Source organism: Lonchura striata, chromosome 16 (genome assembly GCF_046129695.1).
Source record: "Lonchura striata isolate bLonStr1 chromosome 16, bLonStr1.mat, whole genome shotgun sequence".
In the NCBI taxonomy this organism is placed as follows: domain Eukaryota; kingdom Metazoa; phylum Chordata; class Aves; order Passeriformes; family Estrildidae; genus Lonchura; species Lonchura striata.
The window spans coordinates 17,640,663-17,666,497 of record NC_134618.1 but is presented as its reverse complement, the minus strand read 5'-3'; the positions used below and the strand labels follow the sequence as shown (position 1 = coordinate 17,666,497).

At 52.0% G+C, this 25,835-nt stretch overlaps 2 protein-coding genes and 2 long non-coding RNA genes across 6 annotated transcripts in view; all 4 read right to left on the bottom strand.

Moving 5' to 3' along the window:
• The window catches only part of LOC116184778 (uncharacterized), a 190,399-nt gene extending 188,769 nt beyond the window's left edge, over nt 1-1,630 (bottom strand). For 2 of the 3 annotated variants that reach the window (XR_013340870.1, XR_013340871.1), the window contains exons 1-3: nt 1,378-1,630; nt 989-1,174; nt 761-810 (exon numbers count right to left, since the gene is read on the bottom strand). This is a non-coding gene — a long non-coding RNA (uncharacterized LOC116184778). Of the gene's footprint in view, nt 1-218; nt 287-760; nt 811-988; nt 1,175-1,377 lie in introns of those variants that run through there. The other variant, XR_013340869.1, reaches the window with a different exon arrangement.
• Nucleotides 1,631-5,184: 3,554 nt separating this feature from the next.
• LOC144247176 (uncharacterized) lies at nt 5,185-7,455 on the bottom strand. Its single transcript, XR_013340879.1, has 3 exons — nt 7,420-7,455; nt 7,214-7,267; nt 5,185-6,850 (listed from the first exon to the last, which is right to left on the bottom strand). It is a non-coding gene; the product is annotated as an uncharacterized LOC144247176 (long non-coding RNA).
• Nucleotides 7,456-9,050: 1,595 nt separating this feature from the next.
• On the bottom strand, nt 9,051-13,196 carry LOC144247165 (nucleolar pre-ribosomal-associated protein 1-like). Its single transcript, XM_077786935.1, has 5 exons — nt 13,186-13,196; nt 11,838-11,954; nt 11,298-11,468; nt 10,038-10,340; nt 9,051-9,604 (listed from the first exon to the last, which is right to left on the bottom strand). The coding sequence occupies exons 2-4, from the start codon at nt 11,941-11,943 to the stop codon at nt 10,129-10,131; spliced, it is 489 nt and encodes a 162-aa protein (XP_077643061.1). The 5' UTR covers nt 11,944-11,954; nt 13,186-13,196; the 3' UTR covers nt 9,051-9,604; nt 10,038-10,128.
• A 3,636-nt stretch (nt 13,197-16,832) lies between these two features.
• Nucleotides 16,833-22,001, bottom strand: LOC144247164 (nucleolar pre-ribosomal-associated protein 1-like). Its single transcript, XM_077786934.1, has 5 exons — nt 21,931-22,001; nt 20,211-20,327; nt 19,671-19,841; nt 18,411-18,713; nt 16,833-17,977 (listed from the first exon to the last, which is right to left on the bottom strand). The coding sequence occupies exons 2-4, from the start codon at nt 20,314-20,316 to the stop codon at nt 18,502-18,504; spliced, it is 489 nt and encodes a 162-aa protein (XP_077643060.1). The 5' UTR covers nt 20,317-20,327; nt 21,931-22,001; the 3' UTR covers nt 16,833-17,977; nt 18,411-18,501.
• Between the last annotated feature and the right edge of the window lie 3,834 nt (nt 22,002-25,835).

Sequence of the window (25,835 nt, the reverse complement as noted above, 5' to 3'; positions counted from 1 at the left end):
TGCTCTAAAAAACCCCTCATCTTCAAAATGTCTTAAAACCCCGACAAAAACATGAAAATAGCCTCAGAATGCCCTTAAAATACAATAAAAATACTCTACTTTAAAAAGCCCCTAAAACACCCCTAAAAACCCCCAAAGAACCTTTAAAAAAAATCTCTAAATATTCCTAGAAGAGCTCTAAAAATAGCCCCAAAATCCTTAAAACACATTGATGAGACCCTAAAGAAACACCGCAGCGAGGAAGGCTGGAGAACGCGAAGCCGCGCTCCCGGCCCCGGGCGCAGCGCGGCTCCGGCAGGAAAGCGGCTCCTCCGGCAGGCAGAGGCGGCGCCGCGCCGGGAGACCACCGCCCGCTGCCCCCGGCCCGGTGGGGCGGCCACCGGGCCCGGGGGGCCCCGGCGGCGCCCGAGCCCCGCGCCCGGAGCGGACGGAGCGGCGGCACCGGCCGGCACCGGCGCGGCGCCCGCGCCGCCTCCCCCGCCCGCCGGCCCGGCCAAAGCTCCGCTCGGCTCCGCACGGCTCGCACCGGCGCGGCTCCGGCGGGCCCGCGGCAGCCCAGCCGCGCCCAGCTCCCCTTCCGCCCCGGCCAGCCCCGGCACTGCCGGCAGGGCTCCGCGCCGGACCCTTCGCTGCCGGGCCGGGGGCAGAAGAAGCGCCCCGAATGCAGCGGCACAGCGCGATCCCCGCCCTGCCAGCACTGCCACGGCTGCAGCTCCCTTCCTCTGCAGCCCCGACACTGACGCCACGCTCCGGCGCTCACCTCACCCCAACAAGGGAAAAGAAATGTAGGCTTCCCTTCAACTGCGTCCCCTAGAAGAACAGAAAAGAAGCGGCTTGCCTCAAATGATGGCAAAAGGGGGCTTTTTACCTCAGTCCAAACCCCTTAAGAGGGGGGACAACAGGACTGCCCCCTCCAATTCAACCTCAGGATGACGAAATTTCAAAGGGAAAGGGGAAAAGTCCCCGTTATAAAAGCGCACCGGCTCACCTGCTTGGCTGCTGCTTCTCGGCACAAAGGTTTGTCCCTCAGCTCCTCCTTTGAGCAATGTTCCACGTATCCAAGTGTGTATCCAGGGGATTCCCCGGACCCTGTCCAAAGTGCCCACCGTCCTTCCAGGAGACAGCCCCGGGAGCCCCCCACAAACTCCTCTTCTCCAGCAGCTCCGTGCAAAACCTGGCTGAGGCAAACCCCCACCGTTAAATAACCTCCCCCTGGCAGGACACGCCCCTCGTCATCATCCTGACAGCTCACACCTGTGGCTGCTCTGAGCCCTCATTATCTTAACAACTCACACCTGTGGCTGCTCTGAGCCCTCATCATCTTAACAACTCACACCTGTGCCTGCTCTGAGCCCTCATCATCTTAACAACTCACACCTGCCACTGTTGCCACTCTCCAACAGCGTCTCTCCGTCTCCAGCACACAGCCCACTTCTCACAGACACTGATCCAACACAAATCTGCTACAGGTGTCGGCTTTTCTTAATGCACCTGGTTACACGATTAAAACACATACATGCATTGATGGTCATTGAGAGAAAGCTTTCCCCTGGAGAAAACAGTCCTTTTGCTGGCACACTTTGATACACCATGGCAAAAAGCAGAATCTGCACCAACTCCTAAGACCCCTGCCGAGGAACCCAGCCCTGCCTGGGACACCCAAAGCAGCAGACCTCGAAAAAGGAGGGGAAAAGTCAAGGTTGGAGTGGAAAAAGAGGACAGAAGTACAGCAGCCTTTAAAAATGCCTGCACGGAGCAATAGTGGGAACCAGTCACATTTCTTCCTTCCTTGCTTTCTGTGATGACATAAATAGGAAGTAAGAACACGTTAAACAAAAGGCAGAGCTAGGATTTTACAGGTCTTTATTTTGGCAGGCTGCATGACAAACACCTCTTCCAGGACTGCGACGCCTTTTGGGGAATGGCAGAGAACGGAGGCAAAAGGTGCCGGAAGCCCTTTCTGTTCCCTTCAGCCCCTGCAGCCCCTCCGGAGCTTTCAGGGCACTCTCTTGGTTCGTTCCTAGAGAAAAAGGCTAGGGCATGATTTTCAAAACTACTGCCCGTCCCCAGTCAGAGTTTCCTACATTCCTGGGCACAAATGAGTGGATGGAGAGAGTGGATGGATGCTGTCCAGCAGTGTCCCCAGGGGCATCTGGAGTGTTCACACTGCTGAGCTGAGAAAAACTCACCAAACCCAGCCCAGGGGCCTGTGATCCTCCACCCACCCGGGGGAACTCCGGGCGCTGTAAACAGAGGCCACAGCGCACACCAGGCTCTGCTGTGCCCAGTGAGGAGTCTCTGTATGAGCCCTGAGCCCTGGCATCGCGTCCCAAACACCACAGAGACCTCTTGTGTCAACAGAGAAAAGCCCTGGAGCAAACGTGTGTCCCCAGCACGATCAACAAGAGATGCAGAATTACCTCCTCAATAAAAACACTGTTTCTGATGGAAATGTTACCTCTGTCAACTGCGAGGATTTTATAGGAATACTGGCTCAAGAATTCAGTGACTTCAGGGATTCCATACCACAGGTTCCTGGGACTGCTTGGGCATCCAGAGCCTATAGTATTGGTTAAACTGGTAGAGCTGAGGATACTTAGCAGCTTTGTCACAGAGCTGGAACGCCACGCAGGGAGCAACGGGTTCTCTCAGAGAGTGCAGGAGGCCAGTGAAAACAGCACCAAGGGCCTCCACGACGTCTGCTCCTAGAAAAGCCAAATAAATTAAACTATTGACATGAGCACAGACACTGGGGCAACCTTCCTCACTTTGGGCCTTGCCAGCAGCCCACAGAGCCTCACACAGAAAAGAACTGAACGAGATCAAAAAGTGTTCCTAGTGACCTAGACAGGTGCTCCTGGCCGCTGAGGAACCTGAAAAACCCTCCAGACATCATCAGCTCTTGCTGAAGCAAATAATCCACCTTCACTGTGTTGTGCCAAAAACATGCCCGGCCCTTAACAGGGAGAGACCCTGCCAGGCACCGCCTCAGAGAAGAACTGAGCTGTACTGGGGGGACACACCCAGCCAACGTGTACGAGTTAAACAGAATTTTCTCTCAGAACTGGGACTTTCAGCACCCCCCAGGTGCTACTCGACTGCCACAGACACACAGAGGGCTTCGTGAGGTGCTCTGCGGTTGGCCAGTCCTGCTCCAAGCCCTGCTGATGCCCCGGTGGTTTTAAGGATGTCCTCAAGGAGGTGGTAGAACCTCACAGTGTTTGCCCCTGGAGCTTAATTTCTGAAGTTTTCCTTGGGAAACGCACCCACTTCCTACTTAACAATGCAGACCCCTCTCCCTGCTCTCGGGAAGAGCTGCCCACAGGCACGGGAACCACCTTCCTCTCCTGATCGCCACGCTCTGCCCTTAAAACGCTGTGTTACTGAGGCCAGCTACTTCCACACCAAGACTGTCCATGCAGGGACAGTGTCCCTTCTCTTCAGGGTCAGGGAAAAAGGGCAGAAGCACCTACAGAGCTTCAATGCCCCTCCTGAGCACAAAGCACCGTGAATCTGAACCTCCTGCGGCCTGCAGGGAAGATAATAAAATGTCTCAAGGTAAAAAATGATAAATGGTAAAAAATTATTACAAGAGGGTAGAAATGATGCCGCTTTCACTCCACTGCTAGAAATGACACATAAAACATAAAAAAACCTGTACCTGTTCCGTTTTCAGACTGAAACAACAGCATATTCCTGGCTGCTAATGCAGCAGGGACAACAGCACTGAAGGGAAATGTTTGGATAATCACGTCTTCATTCAAAGAGAACACAATTCCTTCATCTAAGCCATCACTGCCCTCCATCAGAACAGCCAGCATATCCACGACATCTAATAAGCGAAGGAAAAAATGTAAGCAGAGGATCCAGACTAACTGGGAAAACAACAGAGGTAGAATGCAACATTCCAGGAACACAAGGTAGCTTTTCAGTCACAAAAAAATGAAAAAAAAAAAAAAACCACCCAAAAAAACTAAAAAAAAAAAAAAAACAAAAAACCCCCAAAGGCACATTTGCCAGGCAATACAATGTTAAGGGCAGCACAAAAATCCCAGCTGTACTTCACTCTGCCTTTCAAAGCTGCTGTCCAGCACAGGTTGCCCACAGAAGCTGTGGCTGCCCCCGGATCCCTGGAAGTGTCCAAGGCCAGGCTGGACAGGGCTTGGAGCACCCTGGCATGGTGGAAGGTGTCCCTGCCCATGGCAGGGGTGGAACGGGACGAGCTTTAAATAAAGGTGCCTTCCCATCCAAACCCTTCTGGGATTCCACGATTCTGTGAGCAGCCCCAGGCAGAAGGGCTAAATTTCCATTGTGGTTCGAAAATGCTGCTGCAAGAACACGAAGAGAGATTTCAAATACTGTTCAAGTGGCACAACCACATCAAAAATTACCTGACCCTGACCCTGACCCTAACCCTAACCCTGACCCTAACCCTAACCTGACCCTAACCCTAACCCTAACCCAAACCCTAACCCTAACCCTAACCCTAACCCTAACCCTAACCCTAACCCTAACCCTAACCCCTAACCGCTAACCCTAACCCCTAACCCTAACCCTAACCTTAACCCTAACCCTAACCCCTAACCCTAACCCTAACCCCTAACCCTAACCCTAACCCTAACGGCCAACTAACCCTAACCCTAACCCTAACCCTAACCCTAAAGTGGGGGGGGGGGGGGGTCCTGGGGGATTGTGGAAGGCCTTTGGGGCATCCCAGGACGAATTTTGGGGTGTCAGATATTTTTGGGGAGTCGTGAAGAGCAATCTGGGGTCTCAGGGAGTTTTTGCGGGTCCCAGGAGGAATTTCGGGGACCCTGATGGGAATTTTGGGGGTCCCAGGGGGGGTTTTAAGGTCCTGGAGAGGTTTTTGGGGGGCTCTCAGGAAGTTTTTGGGGTCCCAGGAGGAATTTCAGGGGTCCTAAAGGGAAATTTGCAGGTCCTGGTGGGTGTTTTGGGGTCCCAAAGGGAATTTTGGGCATACCAGGGGGGATTTTGGAGTCCTGGGGAGAACTTTGGGGGTCTCAGAGAGTTTTTGGGGTCCCAGGAGGAATTTTAGGGGTACTAAAGGGATATTTGGAGGTCCTGGGTGATGTTTTGGGGTCCTGAAGGTAATTTTGGGCGTCCCAGGGGGGGTTTTGGAGTCCTGGGGAGAATTTTGGGGGTCTCAGGGGGTTTTTGGGAGGAATTTTGGGGGTCCCGAGTAGAATTTTGGGGGCCCTGGTGGGGGTTTTGGGTTCCGGAAGAGAATTCTGCGGGTCTCAGGGGGCTTTTGGGGGTCCCAGGAGGAATTTTGGGGACCATGATGAGAATTTTGCGGGTCTCAGGGTGGTTTTTGGGGTCCCAAAGGGAATTTTGGGCGTCCCAGGGGGAGTTTTGGAGCATTGGGGAGAATTCTGGGGATCTCGGGTGGTTTTTGGGAGGAATTTTGGGGGTCCCGAATAGAATTTTGAAGGTCCTGGGGGGGTTTTGGGGTCCTGAAACAATTCTGGGGGTCTCAGGAGGCCTTTTGGGGGTCCCAGGAGGAATTTTGGGGACCCTGATGGGAATTTTGCGGGTCTCAGGGTGGTTTTTGGGGTCCCAAAGGGAATTTTAGGAGTCCCAGGGGGAGTTTTGGAGCACTGGGGAGAATTTTGGGGGTCTCAGGGGGTTTTTGGGAGGAATTTTGGGGGTCCTGAGTAAAATTTTGGGGGTCCTGGGTGGGGTTTTGGGTTCCTAAAAAGAATTCTGGGGGTTTCAGGGGGCTTTTGGGCGTCCCAGGAGGAATTTCAGGGGTCCTAAAGGGAAATTTGCAGGTCCTGGGGGGTGTTTTGGGGTCACAATGGGAATTTTGGGCATCCCAGGGGGAGTTTTGGAGTCCTGGGGAGAATTTTGGGGGTCTCAGGGTGTTTTTGGTAGGAATTTTGGGGGGCCCGAGTAGAATTTTGGGGGTCCTGGGCGGTTTTTGGGTTCCTGAAGAGAATTCTGGGGGTCTCAGGGGGCTTTTGGGGGTCCCAGGAGGAATTTTGGGGACCCTGATGGGAATTTTGCAGGTCTCAGGGTGTTTTTTGGGGTCCCAAAGGGAATTTTGGGAGTCCCAGGGGGGGTTTTGGAGTCCTGGGGAGAATTTTGGGGGTCTCAGGGTGTTTTTGGTAGAAATTTTGGGGGTCCCGAGTAGAATTTTGGGGGTCCTGGGGGGTTTTTGGGTTCCTGAAGAGAATTCTGGGGGTCTCAGAAGGCTTTTGGGCGTCCCAGGAGGAATTTTGGGGACCCTGATGGGAATTTTGCGGGTCCCAGGGTGTTTTTGGGAGAAATTTTGCGGGTCCCAAATAGATTTTTGAAGGTCCTGGGGGGTTTTGGGGTCCTGAAGGGATATTCTGGAGGTCTCAGGGGGTTTTTGGGGGTTACAGGAGGAATTTTGGGGACCCTGATGGGAATTTTGGGGGTCTCAGGGGGGTTTTTGGAGTCCCAAAGGGAATTTTGGGCATCCTGGGGTGGGTTTTGCATTCCTGGGGAGAATTTTGGGGATCTCAGGGGGGGGGTTTTGGGAAGAATTTTGGGGGTCCCGAGTAAAATTTTGGGGTCCTGGGGGGGGGTTAGGGTCCTGAAGGGAATTTTGGGGGTCTCAGGAGGTTTTTGGGGATCACGATGAGATAAGTGGAAGATCATTTGTTCACTGTGATATGCTCGATTACCTTGGTTTGCATAAGAATGTACTGGTGTGTCTTTGAAATGCTTATTTGCTTACAAGGTGATAAGGAGGTTGAGATTAGAGTCCTGGGTGCATGTATCTGGTCTGCTTGCTGTATCTCAAAAGAAGAGACTTAGAAGCTATCACAACGACCAGACTCAGACTACATCTGGAGAGTCACGCCTGCAAGGAGAAGGGGGGGGATAAAAGGAAGGTTGGGACAGAACATTTTGTGTTCTGTCCCAACCCAGCGCTGTGCTTTGCCTGCCTTACTCGCTTGCTATTTTCAATAAAATTGCTTTATTGGATTAAGACACTTCAAATTGCCGTGTCACAATTTATAACAACGAGAGGGTTTTGGGGTTCCGAATGGAATTTTGGGGGTCCCAGGGGGATTTTTGGGGCTCCTGAAGGGAATTTTTGGATTCCCGAGGCTGTTTTTGGGGGATCCCGTTGGGTTTCTTTGGTGGTCCCGGGGCTGTTTTTCGGGGATCCCGCTGGGTTTCTTTGGGGGTCCCGGGGGTGTTTTTGGGGTCCCCCTCTCACCAGTCCATGGCCGCTTCCACTCCCCGGTTCCCGGTCAGCGCCAGCGCCTTCGCCCTGCGGGACCGGGGGGCTCCCGGTTATTTTTGCGGGGTTCCCGGGAGGGTCCTGAGGCGTCCCGGGAGTCCCGGAGTCTCCGGGGCCTTTCCGTGTCTACCCCCGCCCCCCCACCCCCCCAATAATCCCATTCCCGGTCCCGGTGCCGTTACCGGGTCCCCTCCGGCTGCTCCCGCCCGCCCTCCCCCGCTGTCCCCGGCACTCCTTCGGTGTCCCAGCGGTGCCGCCGCCCTCGCGCGCGCCGGGTCCCGAATCCCATCTCCAGCAGCGCCTCCAGGGCGAGCCCGGGCCCGGTCCCACCGCCCTCCGCCATCACGGCGGCGCCGGGCTCGCGACACGTGGAGGACGACGGCCGGCGCGAGACAGAAATGCAGAAGGCGTTCCGGTACGGACGGCGGCCTCGGAGGGATAAAAAGCCTCAACTGCGTTCTCGGACGGACGGCGTCTAGAGAGGGACAGAAATCCTAAAATGCGTTGTGGTACGCACGGTGGCTGTACAGGGACAAAAATACTCAAATGCGTTGTGGTACGGACGGCGTCCGGAGAGGGACAGGAAGCTTAAAAGCATTTTCGTACGGACGGCGGCCGGACAGGGACAGAAAGTATCAAATTCGTTATGGTACGGACGGCGTCTGGAGAGGGACAGAAAGACTCAAAGCGTTCTCGTACGGCCGGCGGCCGGCGTGGGACAGGAAGCCGCTCGCGCCGCCGCCATCCCCGGCGCCGCGGAGCCGCCTCCAGCCCTCCCCTCACTCACAGACACCGCCCCGCTCGCCGCTCGCTCCCTCCCCTCGCCCCTCCCGCCCCGTCTCGGCGGGTTTTGCAGGGCGCTGGCTGGGGGGCTGCAGTACCCCTTTCTGTCCACAAGGCGGCAGCACTGCCGCACGCCACCGCCGGGGGCCGCCGCTCGCCTCGGGGCCGCGGGCGGGGCAGGCGGCAAAAAGAACGGGCGCCGTCCCCTGCGGAACGTCCTCGGTTGCAAATGCCCCGAAACATCTCGCGCGGAAAAGAACGCCAACAAAAAAAACCCCTGCCTCTAACCCAACAAGAAACAAAAGAAAAAAACCTTTTCTTTTAAACTGCATTTCAATGTATTTCATTTTTGTATTATTTATATTCACATTCGGATTTATAATTCGGATTTAAAGGCCGGCAGGGGAGGGAAGAGGGACGGGGCACAGAGGAGGGAGAGAGGGGGAATGGAACGGAGTAGCGGGGCAGGGACAGGATAGGAAGGAGCCGGGTTTGTGGGGGACACGGAAACGGGGGAAAGAGAGGTAACTGAACACGGGCAGGAGGATGGAGCGGTAGAGATAGGGACAGGAGGGGATCCTCCCGGCGCCCCGGCTCCGCCCCGGCTCAGCCCCGCCCTGCCCGGGCTGCTGCGCTCGGCAGAGCTCGGCTAGGTTCGGCTGGACTCGGCTCCTCGGCCAGCTTCGGCTACTTTCGGCCACGCTCGGCTATTTCCGGCCGCATTCGCCTCTTCGGCAAAGCTCGGCTCGCCTCGGCTGAACTCGGCAAAGCTCGGCTCCGCTCGCCTCCTCGGGCCCTTTCGGCCGCTTTCGGCCACGCTCGGCTATTCCCGCCCGCACCCGCCTCCATTCGCCCATTCCCACAGCTCGGCTCCCTCCGCCCGGCCTCGGCTCCCTCCGGCTCACACATTTCCTCAGGGCACCTCAGCACAGGGCACACAAACTGCAGCCTCTACAAGGCTTGCGGCTCTTTCAACACACACACACTTGCTCCTTTAGGACAAGAATAGTTACATCTAAAAGCAATTCCCTCATTTTGCATCTCCTTTTTATTTAACCTCCCCAAAATCCCATACATATCACAAGGAATGTGCAGTTCTGGTTCCCCCACCCTCCGTACCCTATTTGTACAAAGGACCTGGGCGCAGCACACACTCGAAATTCAACTGAATAAAGCCCGGCTTCAATAATCAGAACAACTGACGTTTGTTTACAAATTAGGTGCAGTTTTGTACGGTGCTGCGTGCCCTCAGAGCCGAGTCGAGGAAAAAGAGCTACAGCACTAGAACCTAAGTTTTAGCAGCCAAGTCATTTGTAATTTGTGCCATAAAGTAAACAAAGCATAACTACAGTATTATCTGCTGAAGTTCTCCACTGTGGATTTCGGGTACAGCAGCACGTGCTTTACTCCCAGCAAAAGCTGCTCAGGTGGGGGGAGCCAGGAAGCCAAGTCTCTCCACTTTGCTGAAAGGAGCCTGGGAGAGAAGAAGCAGTACCTTCCTGGAAGATGGTGTTCAGACAAAGTGGCAAATACAGAATCCGGTGCCACAGGAGGCTCTTGGCTTAACTCCTTGTGGTTTTCAACCTGTTTAAAGCGAAACAAAAAGCAGAAGAGAAAAACAGTGATGAGTATGAAACAAAAATCTCTTCAGCTGCCTTTGTTTTGAGATGAGCTCTGAACTGAGGCTCTGGGAGCACAGGCGTGCAGTCCTGCTAGAACAGAGCTGCCCAGCAGTCTCCCCAGGGGCATCTGGAGTGTTCACACTGCTGAGCTGAGAAAAACTCACCAAACCCAGCCCAGGGGCCTGTGATCCTCCACCCACCCGGGGGAACTCCGGGCGCTGTAAACAGAGGCCACAGCGCACACCAGGCTCTGCTGTGCCCAGTGAGGAGTCTCTGTATGAGCCCTGAGCCCTGGCATTGCCTCCCAAACACCACAGAGACCTCTTGTGTCAACAGAGAAAAGCCCTGGAGCAAACGTGTGTCCCCAGCAGGATCAACAAGAGATGCAGAATTACCTCCTCAATAAAAACGCTGTTTCTGATGGAAATGTAACCTCTGTCGACTGCGAGGATTTCATAGGAATACTGGCTCAAGAATTCAGTGACTTCAGGGATTCCATACCACAGGTTCCTGGGACTGCTTGGGCATCCAGAGCCTATAGTATCGGTTAAACTGGTAGAGCTGAGGATAATTAGCAGCTTTCAGGGACTCGGGATCTTTGTCACAGAGATGGAACGTCAAGCAGGGAGCAAGGGGTTCTCTCGGAGGGTGCAGGAGGCCAGTGAAAACAGCACCAAGGGCCTCCACGACGTCTGCTCCTAGAAAAGCCAAATAAATTAAACTATTGACATGAGCATGGACACTGGGGCAACCTTCCTTACTTTGGGCCTTGCCAGCAGCCCACACAGCCTCATGCAGAAAAGAACTGAACGAGATCAAAAAGTGTTCCTAGTGACCTAGACACGTGCTCCTGGCCGCTGAGGTACCTGAAAAACCCTCCAGACATCATCAGCTCTTGCTGAAGCAAATAATCCACCTTCACTGTGTTGTGCCAAAAACACGCCCGGCCCTTAACAGGGAGAGACCCTGCCAGGCACCGCCTCAGAGAAGAACTGAGCTGTACTGGGGGGGGCACACCCAGCCAACGTGTACGAGTTAAACAGAATTTTCTCTCAGAACTGGGACTTTCAGCACCCCCCAGGTGCTACTCGACTGCCACAGACACACAGAGGGCTTCGTCAGGTGCTCTGCGGTTGGCCAGTCCTGCTCCAAGCCCTGCTGATGCCCCTGTGGTTTTAACGCTGTCCTCAAGGAGGTGGTAGAACCTCACAGTGTTTGCCCCTGGAGCTCAATTTCTGAAGTTTTCCTTGGGAAATGCACCCACTTCCTACTTAGCAATGCAGTCCCCTCTCCCTGCTCTCGGGAAGAGCTGCCCACAGGCACGGGAACCACCTTCCTCTCCTGATCGCCACGCTCTGCCCTTAAAACGCTGTGTTACTGAGGCCAGCTACTTCCACACCAAGACTGTCCATGCAGGGACAGTGTCCCTTCTCTTCAGGGTCAGGGAAAAAGGGCAGAAGCACCTACAGAGCTTCAATGCCCCTCTTGAGCACAACGCACCGTGAATCTGAACCTCCTGCGGCCTGCAGGGAAGATAATAAAATGTCTCAAGGTAAAAAATGATAAATGGTAAAAAATTATTACAAGAGGGTAGAAATGATGCCGCTTTCACTCCACTGCTAGAAATGACACATAAAACATAAAAAAACCTGTACCTGTTCCGTTTTCAGACTGAAACAACAGCATATTCCTGGCTGCTAATGCAGCAGGGACAACAGCACTGAAGGGAAATGTTTGGATAATCACGTCTTCATTCAAAGAGAACACAATTCCTTCATCTAAGCCATCACTGCCCTCCATCAGAACAGCCAGCATATCCACGACATCTAATAAGCGAAGGAAAAAATGTAAGCAGAGGATCCAGACTAACTGGGAAAACAACAGAGGTAGAATGCAACATTCCAGGAACACAAGGTTATCTTTTCAGTTCCCAAAAAAAAAGAAAAAAACACAAAAAACAAAACAAACAAAAAACCCCACAAAAAACCTGGCATGGTGGAAGGTGTCCCTGCCCATGGCAGGGGTGGAACTTTAAATAAAGGTGCCTTCCCATCCAAACCCTTCTGGGATTCCACGATTCTGTGAGCAGCCCCAGGCAGAAGGGCTAAATTTCCATTGTGGTTCGGAAATGCTGCTGCAAGAACACAAACAGATTTCAAATACTGTTAAAGTGGCACAACCACATCAAAAATTACGTCTGGGGGTAAAGCGGCAACTCTGCAATTCCAACCTCTGATACCAAGGACACATGGAGTGCTCAATCCGGGGGGAGTTCGGGGTCCAAGTCGGGGTTGTCCTCATGAGCCACCAGCCTGGGGACCCAAAAATCAGGGTGAACCCTGAACTGGGGGGGGGACCCAAAATTGGGGGGGGGTCCTGGGAGGTTCTGGAGGGTCTTTGCAACATCCCAGGAGGAATTCTGGGGTGTCAGAGGGTTTTTGGGGAGTCGTGAAGGGAATTTTGGGGGTCTCAGGGAGTTTTTGGGGGGTCCCAGGAGGAATTTCGGGGACCCTGATGGGAATTTTGGGGGTCCCAGGGGGGGTTTTGGAGTCCTGGGGAGAACTTTGGGGGTCTCAGGGGGTTTTGGGGGGGAATTTTGGGGGTCTCGAGTAGAATTTTGGGGGTTCTGGGGGGGTTTTGGGGTCCTGATGGGAATTTTGGGGGCCTCAGGGAGTTTTTGGGGGGGTCCCAGGAGGAATTTTGGGGACCCTGATTGGAATTTTGGGGGTCCCTGGGGGGTTTTGGAGTCCTGGGGAGAATTTTGGGGGTCTCAGGGGGTTTTTGGTAGAAATTTTGGGGGTCCCGAGGAGAATTTTGGGGGTCCTGGGGGGTTTTTGGGTTCCTGAAGAGAATTCTGGGGGTCTCAGAAGGCTTTTGGGCGTCCCAGGAGGAATTTTGGGGACCCTGATGGGAATTTTGCGGGTCTCAGGGTGGTTTTTGGGTCCCAAAGGGAATTTTGGGAGTCCCAGGGGGAGTTTTGGAGTCCTGGGGAGAATTTTGGGGGTCTCAGGGGTTTTTTGGGAGGAATTTTGGGGGTCCCGAGTAGAATTTTGGGGGTCCTGGGTGGAGTTTTGGGTTCCTAAAAAGAATTCTGGGGGTTTCAGGGGGCTTTTGGGGGTCCCAGGAGGAATTTTGGGGACCCTGATGGGAATTTTGCGGGTCTCAGGGTGGTTTTTGGGGTCCCAAAGGGAATTTTGGGAGTCCCAGGGGGAGTTTTGGAGCACTGGGGAGAATTTTGGGGGTCTCAGGGGGTTTTTGGGAGGAATTTTGGGGACCCTGATGGGAATTTTGGGGGTCTCAGGGGGGTTTTTGGAGTCCCAAAGGGAATTTTGGGCATCCTGGGGTGGGTTTTGCATTCCTGGGGAGAATTTTGGGGATCTCGGGGGGGGGTTTTGGGAAGAATTTTGGGGGTCCCGAGTAAAATTTTGGGGTCCTGGGGGGGGTTTAGGGTCCTGAAGGGAATTTTGGGGGTCTCAGGAGGTTTTTGGGGATCACGATGAGATAAGTGGAAGATCATCTGTTCACTGTGATATGCTCGATTACCTTGGTTTGCATAAGAATGTACTGGTGTGTCTTTGAAATGCTTATTTGCTTACAAGGTGATAAGGAGGTTGAGATTAGAGTCCTGGGTGCATGTATCTGGTCTGCTTGCTGTATCTCAAAAGAAGAGACTTAGAAGCTATCACAACGACCAGACTCAGACTACATCTGGAGAGTCACGCCTGCAAGGAGAAGGGGGGGGATAAAAGGAAGGTTGGGACAGAACAAAACATTTTGTGTTCTGTCCCAACCCAGCGCTGTGCTTTGCCTGCCTTACTCGCTTGCTATTTTCAATAAAATTGCTTTATTGGATTAAGACACTTCAAATTGCCGTGTCACAATTTATAACAACGAGAGGGTTTTGGGGTTCCGAATGGAATTTTGGGGGTCCCAGGGGGATTTTTGGGGCTCCTGAAGGGAATTTTTGGATTCCCGAGGCTGTTTTTGGGGGATCCCGTTGGGTTTCTTTGGTGGTCCCGGGGCTGTTTTTCGGGGATCCCGCTGGGTTTCTTTGGGGGTCCGGGGGGTGTTTTTGGGGTCCCCCTCTCACCAGTCCATGGCCGCTTCCACTCCCCGGTTCCCGGTCAGCGCCAGCGCCTTCGCCCTGCGGGACCGGGGGGCTCCCGGTTATTTTTGCAGGGGTCGCGGGAGGGGCCTGAGGCGTCCCGGGAGTCCCGGAGTCTCCGGGGCCTTTCCGTGTCTACCCCCGCCCCCCCACCCCCCCAATAATCCCATTCCCGGTCCCGGTGCCGTTACCGGGTCCCCTCCGGCTGCTCCCGCCCGCCCTCCCCCGCTGTCCCCGGCACTCCTTCGGTGTCCCAGCGGTGCCGCCGCCCTCGCGCGCGCCGGGTCCCGAATCCCATCTCCAGCAGCGCCTCCAGGGCGAGCCCGGGCCCGGTCACACCGCTCGCCGCCATCACGGCGGCGCCGGGCTCGCGACACGTGGGGGACAGCGGCCGGCGCGAGACAGAAAGGCAGAAACCGTTCCGGTACGGACAGCGGCCGGAGAGGGCCCGAAAAGAACGAATGCGTTCCAATACGGACGGCGGCCTCCGAGAGATAAAAAGCATCAACTGCGTTCTCGAACGGACGGCGTCCAGAGAGAGGCAAAAAGTCTAAACTGCGTTCTCGTACGGACGGCGGCCGTAAAGGGACAAAAACCTAGAAATGCGTTCTCGTACGGACGGCGCTCGTACAGGGACAAAAAGTCTAAACTGCGTTCTCGTACGGACGGCGCTCGTACAGGGACAAAAAGTCTAAACTGCGTTCTCGTACGGACGGCGGCCGTACAGGCACAGAAAGCTTGAAATGCGTTCTCGTACGGACGGCGGCCGTACAGGCACAGAAAGCTTGAAATGCGTTCTCGTACGGACGGCGGCCGTACAGGGACAGAAAGCTTGAAATGCGTTCTCGTACGGACGGCGGCCGTACAGGCACAGAAAGCTTGAAATGCGTTCTCGTACGGACGGCGGCCGTACAGGCACAGAAAGCTTGAAATGCGTTCTCGTACGGACGGCGGCCGTACAGGCACAGAAAGCTTGAAATGCGTTCTCGTACGGACGGCGGCCGTACAGGGACAGAAAGCTTGAAATGCGTTCTCGTACGGACGGCGGCCGTACAGGCACAGAAAGCTTGAAATGCGTTCTCGTACGGACGGCGGCCGTACAGGGACAAAAAGTCTAAACTGCGTTCTCGTACGGACGGCGGCCGTACAGGCACAGAAAGCTTGAAATGCGTTCTCGTACGGACGGCGGCCGTACAGGGACAGAAAGCTTGAAATGCGTTCTCGTACGGACGGCGGCCGTACAGGGACAGAAAGTCTAAACTGCGTTCTCGTACGGACGGCGGCCGTACAGGCACAGAAAGCTTGAAATGCGTTCTCGTACGGACGGCGCTCGTACAGGGACAAAAAGTCTAAACTGCGTTCTCGTACGGACGGCGGCCGTACAGGCACAGAAAGCTTGAAATGCGTTCTCGTACGGACGGCGGCCGTACAGGGACAAAAACCTAGAAATGCGTTCTCGTACGGACGGCGCTCGTACAGGGACAAAAAGTCTAAACTGCGTTCTCGTACGGACGGCGGCCGTACAGGCACAGAAAGCTTGAAATGCGTTCTCGTACGGACGGCGGCCGTACAGGGACAGAAAGCTTGAAATGCGTTCTCGTACGGACGGCGCTCGTACAGGGACAAAAAGCCTAAACTGCGTTCTCGTACGGACGGCGGCCGTACAGGCACAGAAAGCTTGAAATGCGTTCTCGTACGGACGGCGGCCGTACAGGGACAGAAAGCTTGAAATGCGTTCTCGTACGGACGGCGCTCGTACAGGGACAAAAAGTCTAAACTGCGTTCTCGTACGGACGGCGGTCGTACAGGCACAGAAAGCTTGAAATGCGTTCTCGTACGGACGGCGGCCGTACAGGGACAGAAAGCTTGAAATGCGTTCTCGTACGGACGGCGGCCGTACAGGGACAGAAAGTCTAAACTGCGTTCTCGTACGGACGGCGGCCGTACAGGGACAGAAAGCTTGAAATGCGTTCTCGTACGGACGGCGGCCGTACAGGGACAAAAACCTAGAAATGCGTTCTCGTACGGACGGCGCTCGTACAGGGACAAAAAGCCTAAACTGCGTTCTCGTACGGACGGCGCTCGTACAGGGACAAAAAGTCTAAACTGCGTTCTCGTACGGACGGCGGCCGTACAGGCACAGAAAGCTTGAAATGCGTTCTCGTACGGACGGCGGCCGTACAGGGACAGAAAGCTTGAAATGCGTTCTCGTACGGACGGCGGCCGTACAGGGACAGAAAGCTTGAAATGCGTTCTCGTACGGACGGCGGCCGTACAGGCACAGAAAGCTTGAAATGCGTTCTCGTACGGACGGCGGCCGTACAGGGACAAAAACCTAGAAATGCGTTCTCGTACGGACGGTGCTCGTACATGGACAAAAAGTCTAAACTGCGTTCTCGTACGGACGGCGGCCGTACAGGCACAAAAACCTAGAAATGCGTTCTCGTACGGACGGCGGCCGTACAGGCACAGAAAGCTTGAAATGCGTTCTCGTACGGACGGCGGCCGTACAGGGACAGAAAGCTTGAAATGCGTTCTCGTACGGACGGCGGCCGTACAGGGACAGAAAGTCTAAACTGCGTTCTTGTACGAACGGTGGCCGTGCAGGGACAAAAAGTCTCAAATGCGTTGTCGTACGGCCAGCGGCCGGCGTGGGACAGGAAGCCGCTCGCGCCGCCGCTATCCTCGGCGCCGCGGAGCCGCCTCCAGCCCTCCCCTCACTCACAGACACCGCCCCGCTCGCCGCTCGCTCCCGCCTCTCACCCCTCCCGCCCCGTCTCGGTGGTTTTTGGGCCGCTCTGGCTCCTCCCGCCCCGTCTCGGTGGTTTTGCCGGGCGCTGGCTGGGGGCTGCAGTACCGCTCTCTGTCCACAAGGCGGCAGCACTGCCGCCCGCCACCGCCGGGAGCCGCCGCTCGCCTCGGGGCCGCGGGCGGGGCCGGCGGCAAAAAAGAACGGGCGCCGTCCCCTGCGGAATGTCCTCGGTAGCAAATGCCCCGAAACATCTCGCGCGGAAAAGAACGCAAACAAAAAAAACCCTGCCTCTAACCCAACAAGAACCAAAAGAAAAAACCTTTTCTTTTAAACTGCATTTCAATGTATTTTATTTTTGTATTTTTCATATTTATATTCACATTCGGATTTATAATTCGGATTTAAAGGCCGGCAGGGGAGGGAAGAGGGACGGGGCACAGAGGAGGGAGAGAGGGGTAATGGACGGAGCAGCGGGGCAGGGACAGGATAGGAAGGAGCCGGGTTTGGGGGGGACACGGAAACGGGGGAAAGAGAGGTAACTGAATACGGGCAGGAGCATGGAGCGGGAGAGAGAGGGACAGGAGGGGATCCCTCCCGGCGCCCCGCCCTGCCAGGGCTGCTGCGCTCGGCAGAGCTCGGCTCGGTTCGGCTGGACTCGGCAAAGCTCGGCTCCGCTCGCCTCCTCGGCCCCTTTCGGCCGCTTTCGGCCACGCTCGGCTATTCCCGCCCGCACCCGCCTCCATTCGCCCATTCCCACAGCTCGGCTCCCTCCGCCCGGCCTCGGCTCCCTCCGGCTCACACATTTCCTCAGGGCACCTCAGCACAGGGCACACAAACTGCAGCCTCTACAAGGCTTGCGGCTCTTTCAACACACACACACTTGCTCCTTTAGGACAAGAATAGTTACATCTAAAAGCAATTCCCTCATTTTGCATCTCCTTTTTATTTAACCTCCCCAAAATCCCATACATATCACAAGGAATGTGCAGTTCTGGTTCCCCCACCCTCCGTACCCTATTTGTACAAAGGACCTGGGCGCAGCACACACTCGAAATTCAACTGAATAAAGCCCGGCTTCAATAATCAGAACAACTGACGTTTGTTTACAAATTAGGTGCAGTTTTGTACGGTGCTGCGTGCCCTCAGAGCCGAGTCGAGGAAAAAGAGCTACAGCACTAGAACCTAAGTTTTAGCAGCCAAGTCATTTGTAATTTGTGCCATAAAGTAAACAAAGCATAACTACAGTATTATCTGCTGAAGTTCTCCACTGTGGATTTCGGGTACAGCAGCACGTGCTTTACTCCCAGCAAAAGCTGCTCAGGTGGGGGGAGCCAGGAAGCCAAGTCTCTCCACTTTGCTGAAAGGAGCCTGGGAGAGAAGAAGCAGTACCTTCCTGGAAGATGGTGTTCAGACAAAGTGGCAAATACAGAATCCGGTGCCACAGGAGGCTCTTGGCTTAACTCCTTGTGGTTTTCAACCTGTTTAAAGCGAAACAAAAAGCAGAAGAGAAAAACAGTGATGAGTATGAAACAAAAATCTCTTCAGCTGCCTTTGTTTTGAGATGAGCTCTGAACTGAGGCTCTGGGAGCACAGGCGTGCAGTCCTGCTAGAACAGAGCTGCCCAGCAGTCTCCCCAGGGGCATCTGGAGTGTTCACACTGCTGAGCTGAGAAAAACTCACCAAACCCAGCCCAGGGGCCTGTGATCCTCCACCCACCCGGGGGAACTCCGGGCGCTGTAAACAGAGGCCACAGCGCACACCAGGCTCTGCTGTGCCCAGTGAGGAGTCTCTGTATGAGCCCTGAGCCCTGGCATTGCCTCCCAAACACCACAGAGACCTCTTGTGTCAACAGAGAAAAGCCCTGGAGCAAACGTGTGTCCCCAGCAGGATCAACAAGAGATGCAGAATTACCTCCTCAATAAAAACGCTGTTTCTGATGGAAATGTAACCTCTGTCGACTGCGAGGATTTCATAGGAATACTGGCTCAAGAATTCAGTGACTTCAGGGATTCCATACCACAGGTTCCTGGGACTGCTTGGGCATCCAGAGCCTATAGTATCGGTTAAACTGGTAGAGCTGAGGATAATTAGCAGCTTTCAGGGACTCGGGATCTTTGTCACAGAGATGGAACGTCAAGCAGGGAGCAAGGGGTTCTCTCGGAGGGTGCAGGAGGCCAGTGAAAACAGCACCAAGGGCCTCCACGACGTCTGCTCCTAGAAAAGCCAAATAAATTAAACTATTGACATGAGCATGGACACTGGGGCAACCTTCCTTACTTTGGGCCTTGCCAGCAGCCCACACAGCCTCATGCAGAAAAGAACTGAACGAGATCAAAAAGTGTTCCTAGTGACCTAGACACGTGCTCCTGGCCGCTGAGGTACCTGAAAAACCCTCCAGACATCATCAGCTCTTGCTGAAGCAAATAATCCACCTTCACTGTGTTGTGCCAAAAACACGCCCGGCCCTTAACAGGGAGAGACCCTGCCAGGCACCGCCTCAGAGAAGAACTGAGCTGTACTGGGGGGGGCACACCCAGCCAACGTGTACGAGTTAAACAGAATTTTCTCTCAGAACTGGGACTTTCAGCACCCCCCAGGTGCTACTCGACTGCCACAGACACACAGAGGGCTTCGTCAGGTGCTCTGCGGTTGGCCAGTCCTGCTCCAAGCCCTGCTGATGCCCCTGTGGTTTTAACGCTGTCCTCAAGGAGGTGGTAGAACCTCACAGTGTTTGCCCCTGGAGCTCAATTTCTGAAGTTTTCCTTGGGAAATGCACCCACTTCCTACTTAGCAATGCAGTCCCCTCTCCCTGCTCTCGGGAAGAGCTGCCCATAGGCACGGGAACCACCTTCCTCTCCTGATCGCCACGCTCTGCCCTTAAAACGCTGTGTTACTGAGGCCAGCTACTTCCACACCAAGACTGTCCATGCAGGGACAGTGTCCCTTCTCTTCAGGGTCAGGGAAAAAGGGCAGAAGCACCTACAGAGCTTCAATGCCCCTCTTGAGCACAACGCACCGTGAATCTGAACCTCCTGCGGCCTGCAGGGAAGATAATAAAATGTCTCAAGGTAAAAAATGATAAATGGTAAAAAATTATTACAAGAGGGTAGAAATGATGCCGCTTTCACTCCACTGCTAGAAATGACACATAAAACATAAAAAAACCTGTACCTGTTCCGTTTTCAGACTGAAACAACAGCATATTCCTGGCTGCTAATGCAGCAGGGACAACAGCACTGAAGGGAAATGTTTGGATAATCACGTCTTCATTCAAAGAGAACACAATTCCTTCATCTAAGCCATCACTGCCCTCCATCAGAACAGCCAGCATATCCACGACATCTAATAAGCGAAGGAAAAAATGTAAGCAGAGGATCCAGACTAACTGGGAAAACAACAGAGGTAGAATGCAACATTCCAGGAACACAAGGTTATCTTTTCAGTTCCCAAAAAAAAAGAAAAAAACACAAAAAACAAAACAAACAAAAAACCCCACAAAAAACCTGGCATGGTGGAAGGTGTCCCTGCCCATGGCAGGGGTGGAACTTTAAATAAAGGTGCCTTCCCATCCAAACCCTTCTGGGATTCCACGATTCTGTGAGCAGCCCCAGGCAGAAGGGCTAAATTTCCATTGTGGTTCGGAAATGCTGCTGCAAGAACACAAACAGATTTCAAATACTGTTAAAGTGGCACAACCACATCAAAAATTACGTCTGGGGGTAAAGCGGCAACTCTGCAATTCCAACCTCTGATACCAAGGACACATGGAGTGCTCAATCCGGGGGGAGTTCGGGGTCCAAGTCGGGGTTGTCCTCATGAGCCACCAGCCTGGGGACCCAAAAATCAGGGTGAACCCTGAACTGGGGGGGGGACCCAAAATTGGGGGGGGTCCTGGGAGGTTCTGGAGGGTCTTTGCAACATCCCAGGAGGAATTCTGGGGTGTCAGAGGGTTTTTGGGGAGTCGTGAAGGGAATTTTGGGGGTCTCAGGGAGTTTTTGGGGGGTCCCAGGAGGAATTTCGGGGACCCTGATGGGAATTTTGGGGGTCCCAGGGGGGGTTTTGGAGTCCTGGGGAGAACTTTGGGGGTCTCAGGGGGTTTTGGGGGGGAATTTTGGGGGTCTCGAGTAGAATTTTGGGGGTTCTGGGGGGGTTTTGGGGTCCTGATGGGAATTTTGGGGGCCTCAGGGAGTTTTTGGGGGGGTCCCAGGAGGAATTTTGGGGACCCTGATTGGAATTTTGGGGGTCCCTGGGGGGTTTTGGAGTCCTGGGGAGAATTTTGGGGGTCTCAGGGGGTTTTTGGTAGAAATTTTGGGGGTCCCGAGGAGAATTTTGGGGGTCCTGGGGGGTTTTTGGGTTCCTGAAGAGAATTCTGGGGGTCTCAGAAGGCTTTTGGGCGTCCCAGGAGGAATTTTGGGGACCCTGATGGGAATTTTGCGGGTCTCAGGGTGGTTTTTGGGTCCCAAAGGGAATTTTGGGAGTCCCAGGGGGAGTTTTGGAGTCCTGGGGAGAATTTTGGGGGTCTCAGGGGTTTTTTGGGAGGAATTTTGGGGGTCCCGAGTAGAATTTTGGGGGTCCTGGGTGGAGTTTTGGGTTCCTAAAAAGAATTCTGGGGGTTTCAGGGGGCTTTTGGGGGTCCCAGGAGGAATTTTGGGGACCCTGATGGGAATTTTGCGGGTCTCAGGGTGGTTTTTGGGGTCCCAAAGGGAATTTTGGGAGTCCCAGGGGGAGTTTTGGAGCACTGGGGAGAATTTTGGGGGTCTCAGGGGGTTTTTGGGAGGAATTTTGGGGGTCCCGAGTAGAATTTTGGGGGTTCTGGGGGGTTTTTGCGGGTCCTAGGTGGAATTTCAGGTGTCCTGGGGATAATTTTGGGGGTTCCAGAGGGGTTTTGGGGGTCCCAGGGGGATTTTGGGGTCCCGGGGTTTTTCTGGGGGTCCTGGGGGTGTTTTTGGGGGATCCCGCTGGGTTTCTTTGGTGGTCCCGGGGCTGTTTTTGGGGGATCCCGCTGGGTATTTTTGGGGGTCCCGGGAGTGTTTTTGGGGTCCCCCCCTCACCAGTCCCTAGCCGGTTCCACTCCCCGGTTCCCGGTCAGCGCCAGCGCCTTCGCCCTGCGGGACCGGGGGGCTCCCGGTTATGTCTGGGAGGTTTTTTGGCCTTTTCCCCATTTTTTGCCTTTCCCGCATTTTTGGGCTCCTAAACCGTTTCTTTGAGCGATTTTGCACATTTCCAGATCTTTTTCCCACTTTTCGGCTCTTTCGCCGACTTTGGTCGCTCCCCGCCAATTTCCGAGCTCCCCGATCCCATTTTCGCCCTTTCTTCCCCAATTTTTGGGCTCTTTTCCCATTTTTGGTCACTCTCCCCCCATTTCCGCGTTCCCCCATCCCGATTCCGGCCTCTTTTTCCCGCTTTTTGGCCTTGTTTTCCCGTTTTTTACCTTTTTTTCCCCATTTTTCTGGGCTCTCGCCCGGCACATTTCCCGCGTCCGGGCCCTCCAATGGAGGCCGCGCATGCGCAGGAGCGACCACAGAGACGGTCCATAGAGATGAATGGGAGGTCCTCCAGGACCATAGAGATGAGCCGGAAATGCTTTAAAACCATAGAGACGAACAGGAAGTCCGCCGAAAACCATAGAGACTAACCGGAAATTCTTTTAAAACCATAGAGACGAACCGGAAGTCCGCTGAAAACCATAGAGATGAACCGGAAGTTCCATAATACCATAGAGACGAACCGGAAGTTCGCCAGAAACCATAGAGATGAGCCGGAAATTCTATAAAACCATAGATATGAACTGAAAAGCGTCCAGAAACCATAGAGACGAGCCGGAAGTTCAATTTTTGTGGAGAAATGACGGGAGACAAGCCTATTTTATAATGCTAATAAGTTTCAGTTTATTCCAAGCACGCATGTACAGTTATACCCGTTATAATGAAGCTCATGCATAATGCAAAACTGAAGCTCCTCATTGGTGTCTCTAGAACAGGTCGAGCCCGCCTTTGGGGCTTTCTCTGCTTGCTTTGTTTTCCCTCACACTTATCTCTTTGCTGACCGTTCCGCTGCTGGGAACCAGCTCACCCAAGGATGTAAGGCGCCACCACCGAGCTGCCTTCAGCCCAAAACCGACCCAAAAGTACCCCTAAATCGTCCTAAAAATACCCCCAAAAAACACACCCAAAAATACCCAAGTCCTCCTAAAAACACCCAAAAACCTCACCATAAAATGCCCCAAAACCCACCAAAAAATACCCCAAAGCCCTCTCAAGAATACCCAAAAACAATGCCCAAAACCACCCTGAAACCCCAAATTAACCACTCTGAACCCCAAAACATCCCTGAGCTCCCCATACCCCAAAATTTCCTCCCCAAACCCCAAAATTCTCCCCCGACCCCCAAAATTCACTTCTGGGTCTCGTCCTTGGTGTCCGGCGGCTGCCGGGGCCCCCCCAGGCCCGCGGGCGGCGCCCCCAAACCCGGGGGGAGTTCGGGGTCCGAGTCGGGGTCGTCCTCATGAGCCACCAGCCCAAAAATCGCCAAAAACCCGCACGCTCGCGGCGCTGCTGACCCCACGGCCCGTGTTCACGGCATCGTAACCGCCGCGGAAAATCCCGTCGGGGGGCGCCGGCGGTGCGGGCAATTCAGGCAGTGTAAAAAACAGACACGGGTCCTCGAATTTCAATGTCCTCGTTTTCGCGCCCTCTCGAGAAGGTCAAGCGAGTCCGCGCCACGCCACTCCCAAGATGGCGGCCGCGGGCGGCGGGCTGCAGTGCTGCTCTCTGCCCACACGGCGGCAGCACCGCGCCGTCAGCAGCGAATGCCCCAAAGATCCGCGCGGGAAAGAACGGAACAAAAAACCTGCCTCTGACCCGATAGGAACCGAAAGAAAAAACCTTTCCTCTTAAACTGCATTTCAACAGAGTTTATTTTTATATTTTTCATATTTATATTCACATTCGGATTTGTAATGGATACTGATGGAAAATTGTATTTCTTATATTTATTCCTATTCTATTTTATTCTATTTTATATTTTTATACATATCTTAATAGATTGCTTACATATTTCTATAGTTAGATTTAGATTTCTAAAAGGTTTATATTGCTTAAAATAAAACCCTGCCTCTATCCAAGTAAAAATCTTTTTAAAAACACCTATATTTGAACTCCGTTTAAATTTATTTCTATTTTTCGCATTTATAGTCAAATTTACATTTTACATGTAGATTGATGTATGGTGTTATTTATAGTCTATCTCTTCCTAATACTTATTTTTATTTCTATTTTATATTTGTGTATATATATCTGTATACATTGAATATATATTCCCAAATTTAGAACGATATAAAAATAAAATGTATATTCATACTTTTTCCATTAAAGCCCTCCCTCTAACCAAAAAAAACAATAAAAAGCCCTTTCTATAAACGATACTTGAATATTTATGTATTTTTTTCATCATTACAGTCACATTTGCATTTCTACTTTATATTGATGCCTTTATAAATATATATTATATATAATGATGTAGCAAGATAGATAAATTTTTATTTAAATTCTGTTTTGTACATACTGCTAATACTTATATTTACCCACCTTTGAATTTTTATATAGATCTTAACGTATTTAAAATATATTTATATACCAAGATTTCTTATTTTATTTTAATTTTATTCATAATTACTTCAATAAAACCCCTACCTACTACCAAATAGAAAATAAAATCCCCTTTATTTTAAACTATATTTAAATATTTCTTTATTTCTATTTTTGATTTTTACAAGTACTTATATATTCTATCACAATATTTTGAAGTACTACATTTCAATATATAATATTTATGACATGGAATGTGTTATAATAAGACACATGCAGTAAAACATGCATTATGTACTATATTGACTCCTATTACTTTGTAATTTTTATATATCCACATGTATTAATTATACATTTCTATATGCATATTTATCGTTATAATCTATATTTATATGCATATAAACATATAAAATACTCTATATCAAATAATGTAATACCTAATAGTAATGGATAGCATTATTTATGTTACATGTTTAATTTATATGTTTTCCGTTTATATTTAAAATTGAAGTTTTATATTCTCATTTTCATGTTTATGCATTTATTTTGTTTCATTAGTTATAGTTAAAACTTTGCAGTTATAATCTAATTCCTAAAAATAAAATGTCAAAACAAACAGCATCAAATTCCCACCAATACCGTCCAAAAAATTCAGAAAGGCTCCACTAGCCAACCAACTACCAGCAAAAACCCATACTACACTCCTTTCACTAGAAGCTCTTATCACGCACGTCACAAAAACAAAACAAACATTTTAAAAAAGACCGATAGAAACCCACACAGCAAATCACAAAAACCACCAAAAATAAAAAATAAAAGCCAACTAACTTACCATACTCCAAACCATAACCAGAGACTCCCAACGTTTCTAAAAAAAAATAACCAAAACTCTACCACTACACTAACTCATAAAGAGAACCCAATACTCTATAAAATGAACTAAAAAACCCCACCAAATAATTACAGATATAAAAGAATCGAAACCACAAAGAAACAAAAAAATCACCACCCAAATAAAATAAATACCTGAAGAGACCCACCATGGAAATGCCCATGTTCCCAAAAATAAAACCAATAAAAAACAGCAACCAAATACATCAAACTACCAAAAAAAAAAAAAAAAAAAAAAAATTAACAACAACAAAATAAGTATTCCTAACTCAAGAACCAAAAGATGCCTCAAACCCTCAAAACACAAATACCACCTAGAAATAAACACGTCGCCAAAAGAGAAATGTAACCATAAACAATATCTCCCAAGTTCTCTGCAACAATGAAACATACACGGCAATCAAATAAGCCAAGTAAATGAAACCCCTATAATATAATAAACAAGAATGCAATCATCAATATTAAAAAACAACTCACCGATTAACTCCAGGGCACTCCCTCAAGCCCACCAAAACAAACACTACGCACTCGCGATAATAAAAGCCTCCACAACCGTATTAAAAACCTACCCTCTACTTCATGCTACGACCCATAAAAACCATTGGAAACCTTTAAAAACACATCCTTTAAAAACATAAGAACCGATCAAAAAGAAACCCAACAACAACACTCAACCCCCAAAAAAACCTTGTCACGAGCACCCGAAGCAACAACCGTAACAACCAAGAAGTGCCCGGGGCCCTTCTCCTACAGCGACGCCGATCAAAAGCCACCGATCCCAGGAGCTCCTCAGGAGCGCCTCAAAACCACCGCAGCGAGGGAGGCTGGAAGATGCGGAGCCGCGCTCCCGGCCCCGGGC

Coding starts and splice junctions, on each gene's coding strand:
- LOC144247164 (XM_077786934.1), bottom strand. CDS start 20,316: ATGAGGACAACCCCGACTTGGACCCCGAACTCCCCCCGGATTGAGCAC. Junction 19,842..20,210: donor TTGCCGCTTTACCCCCAGAC/GTAATTTTTGAT, acceptor TTCGCTTATTAG/ATGTCGTGGATATGCTGGCT. Junction 18,714..19,670: donor TCAGTCTGAAAACGGAACAG/GTACAGGTTTTT, acceptor TGGCTTTTCTAG/GAGCAGACGTCGTGGAGGCC.
- LOC144247165 (XM_077786935.1), bottom strand. CDS start 11,943: ATGAGGACAACCCCGACTTGGACCCCGAACTCCCCCCGGATTGAGCAC. Junction 11,469..11,837: donor TTGCCGCTTTACCCCCAGAC/GTAATTTTTGAT, acceptor TTCGCTTATTAG/ATGTCGTGGATATGCTGGCT. Junction 10,341..11,297: donor TCAGTCTGAAAACGGAACAG/GTACAGGTTTTT, acceptor TGGCTTTTCTAG/GAGCAGACGTCGTGGAGGCC.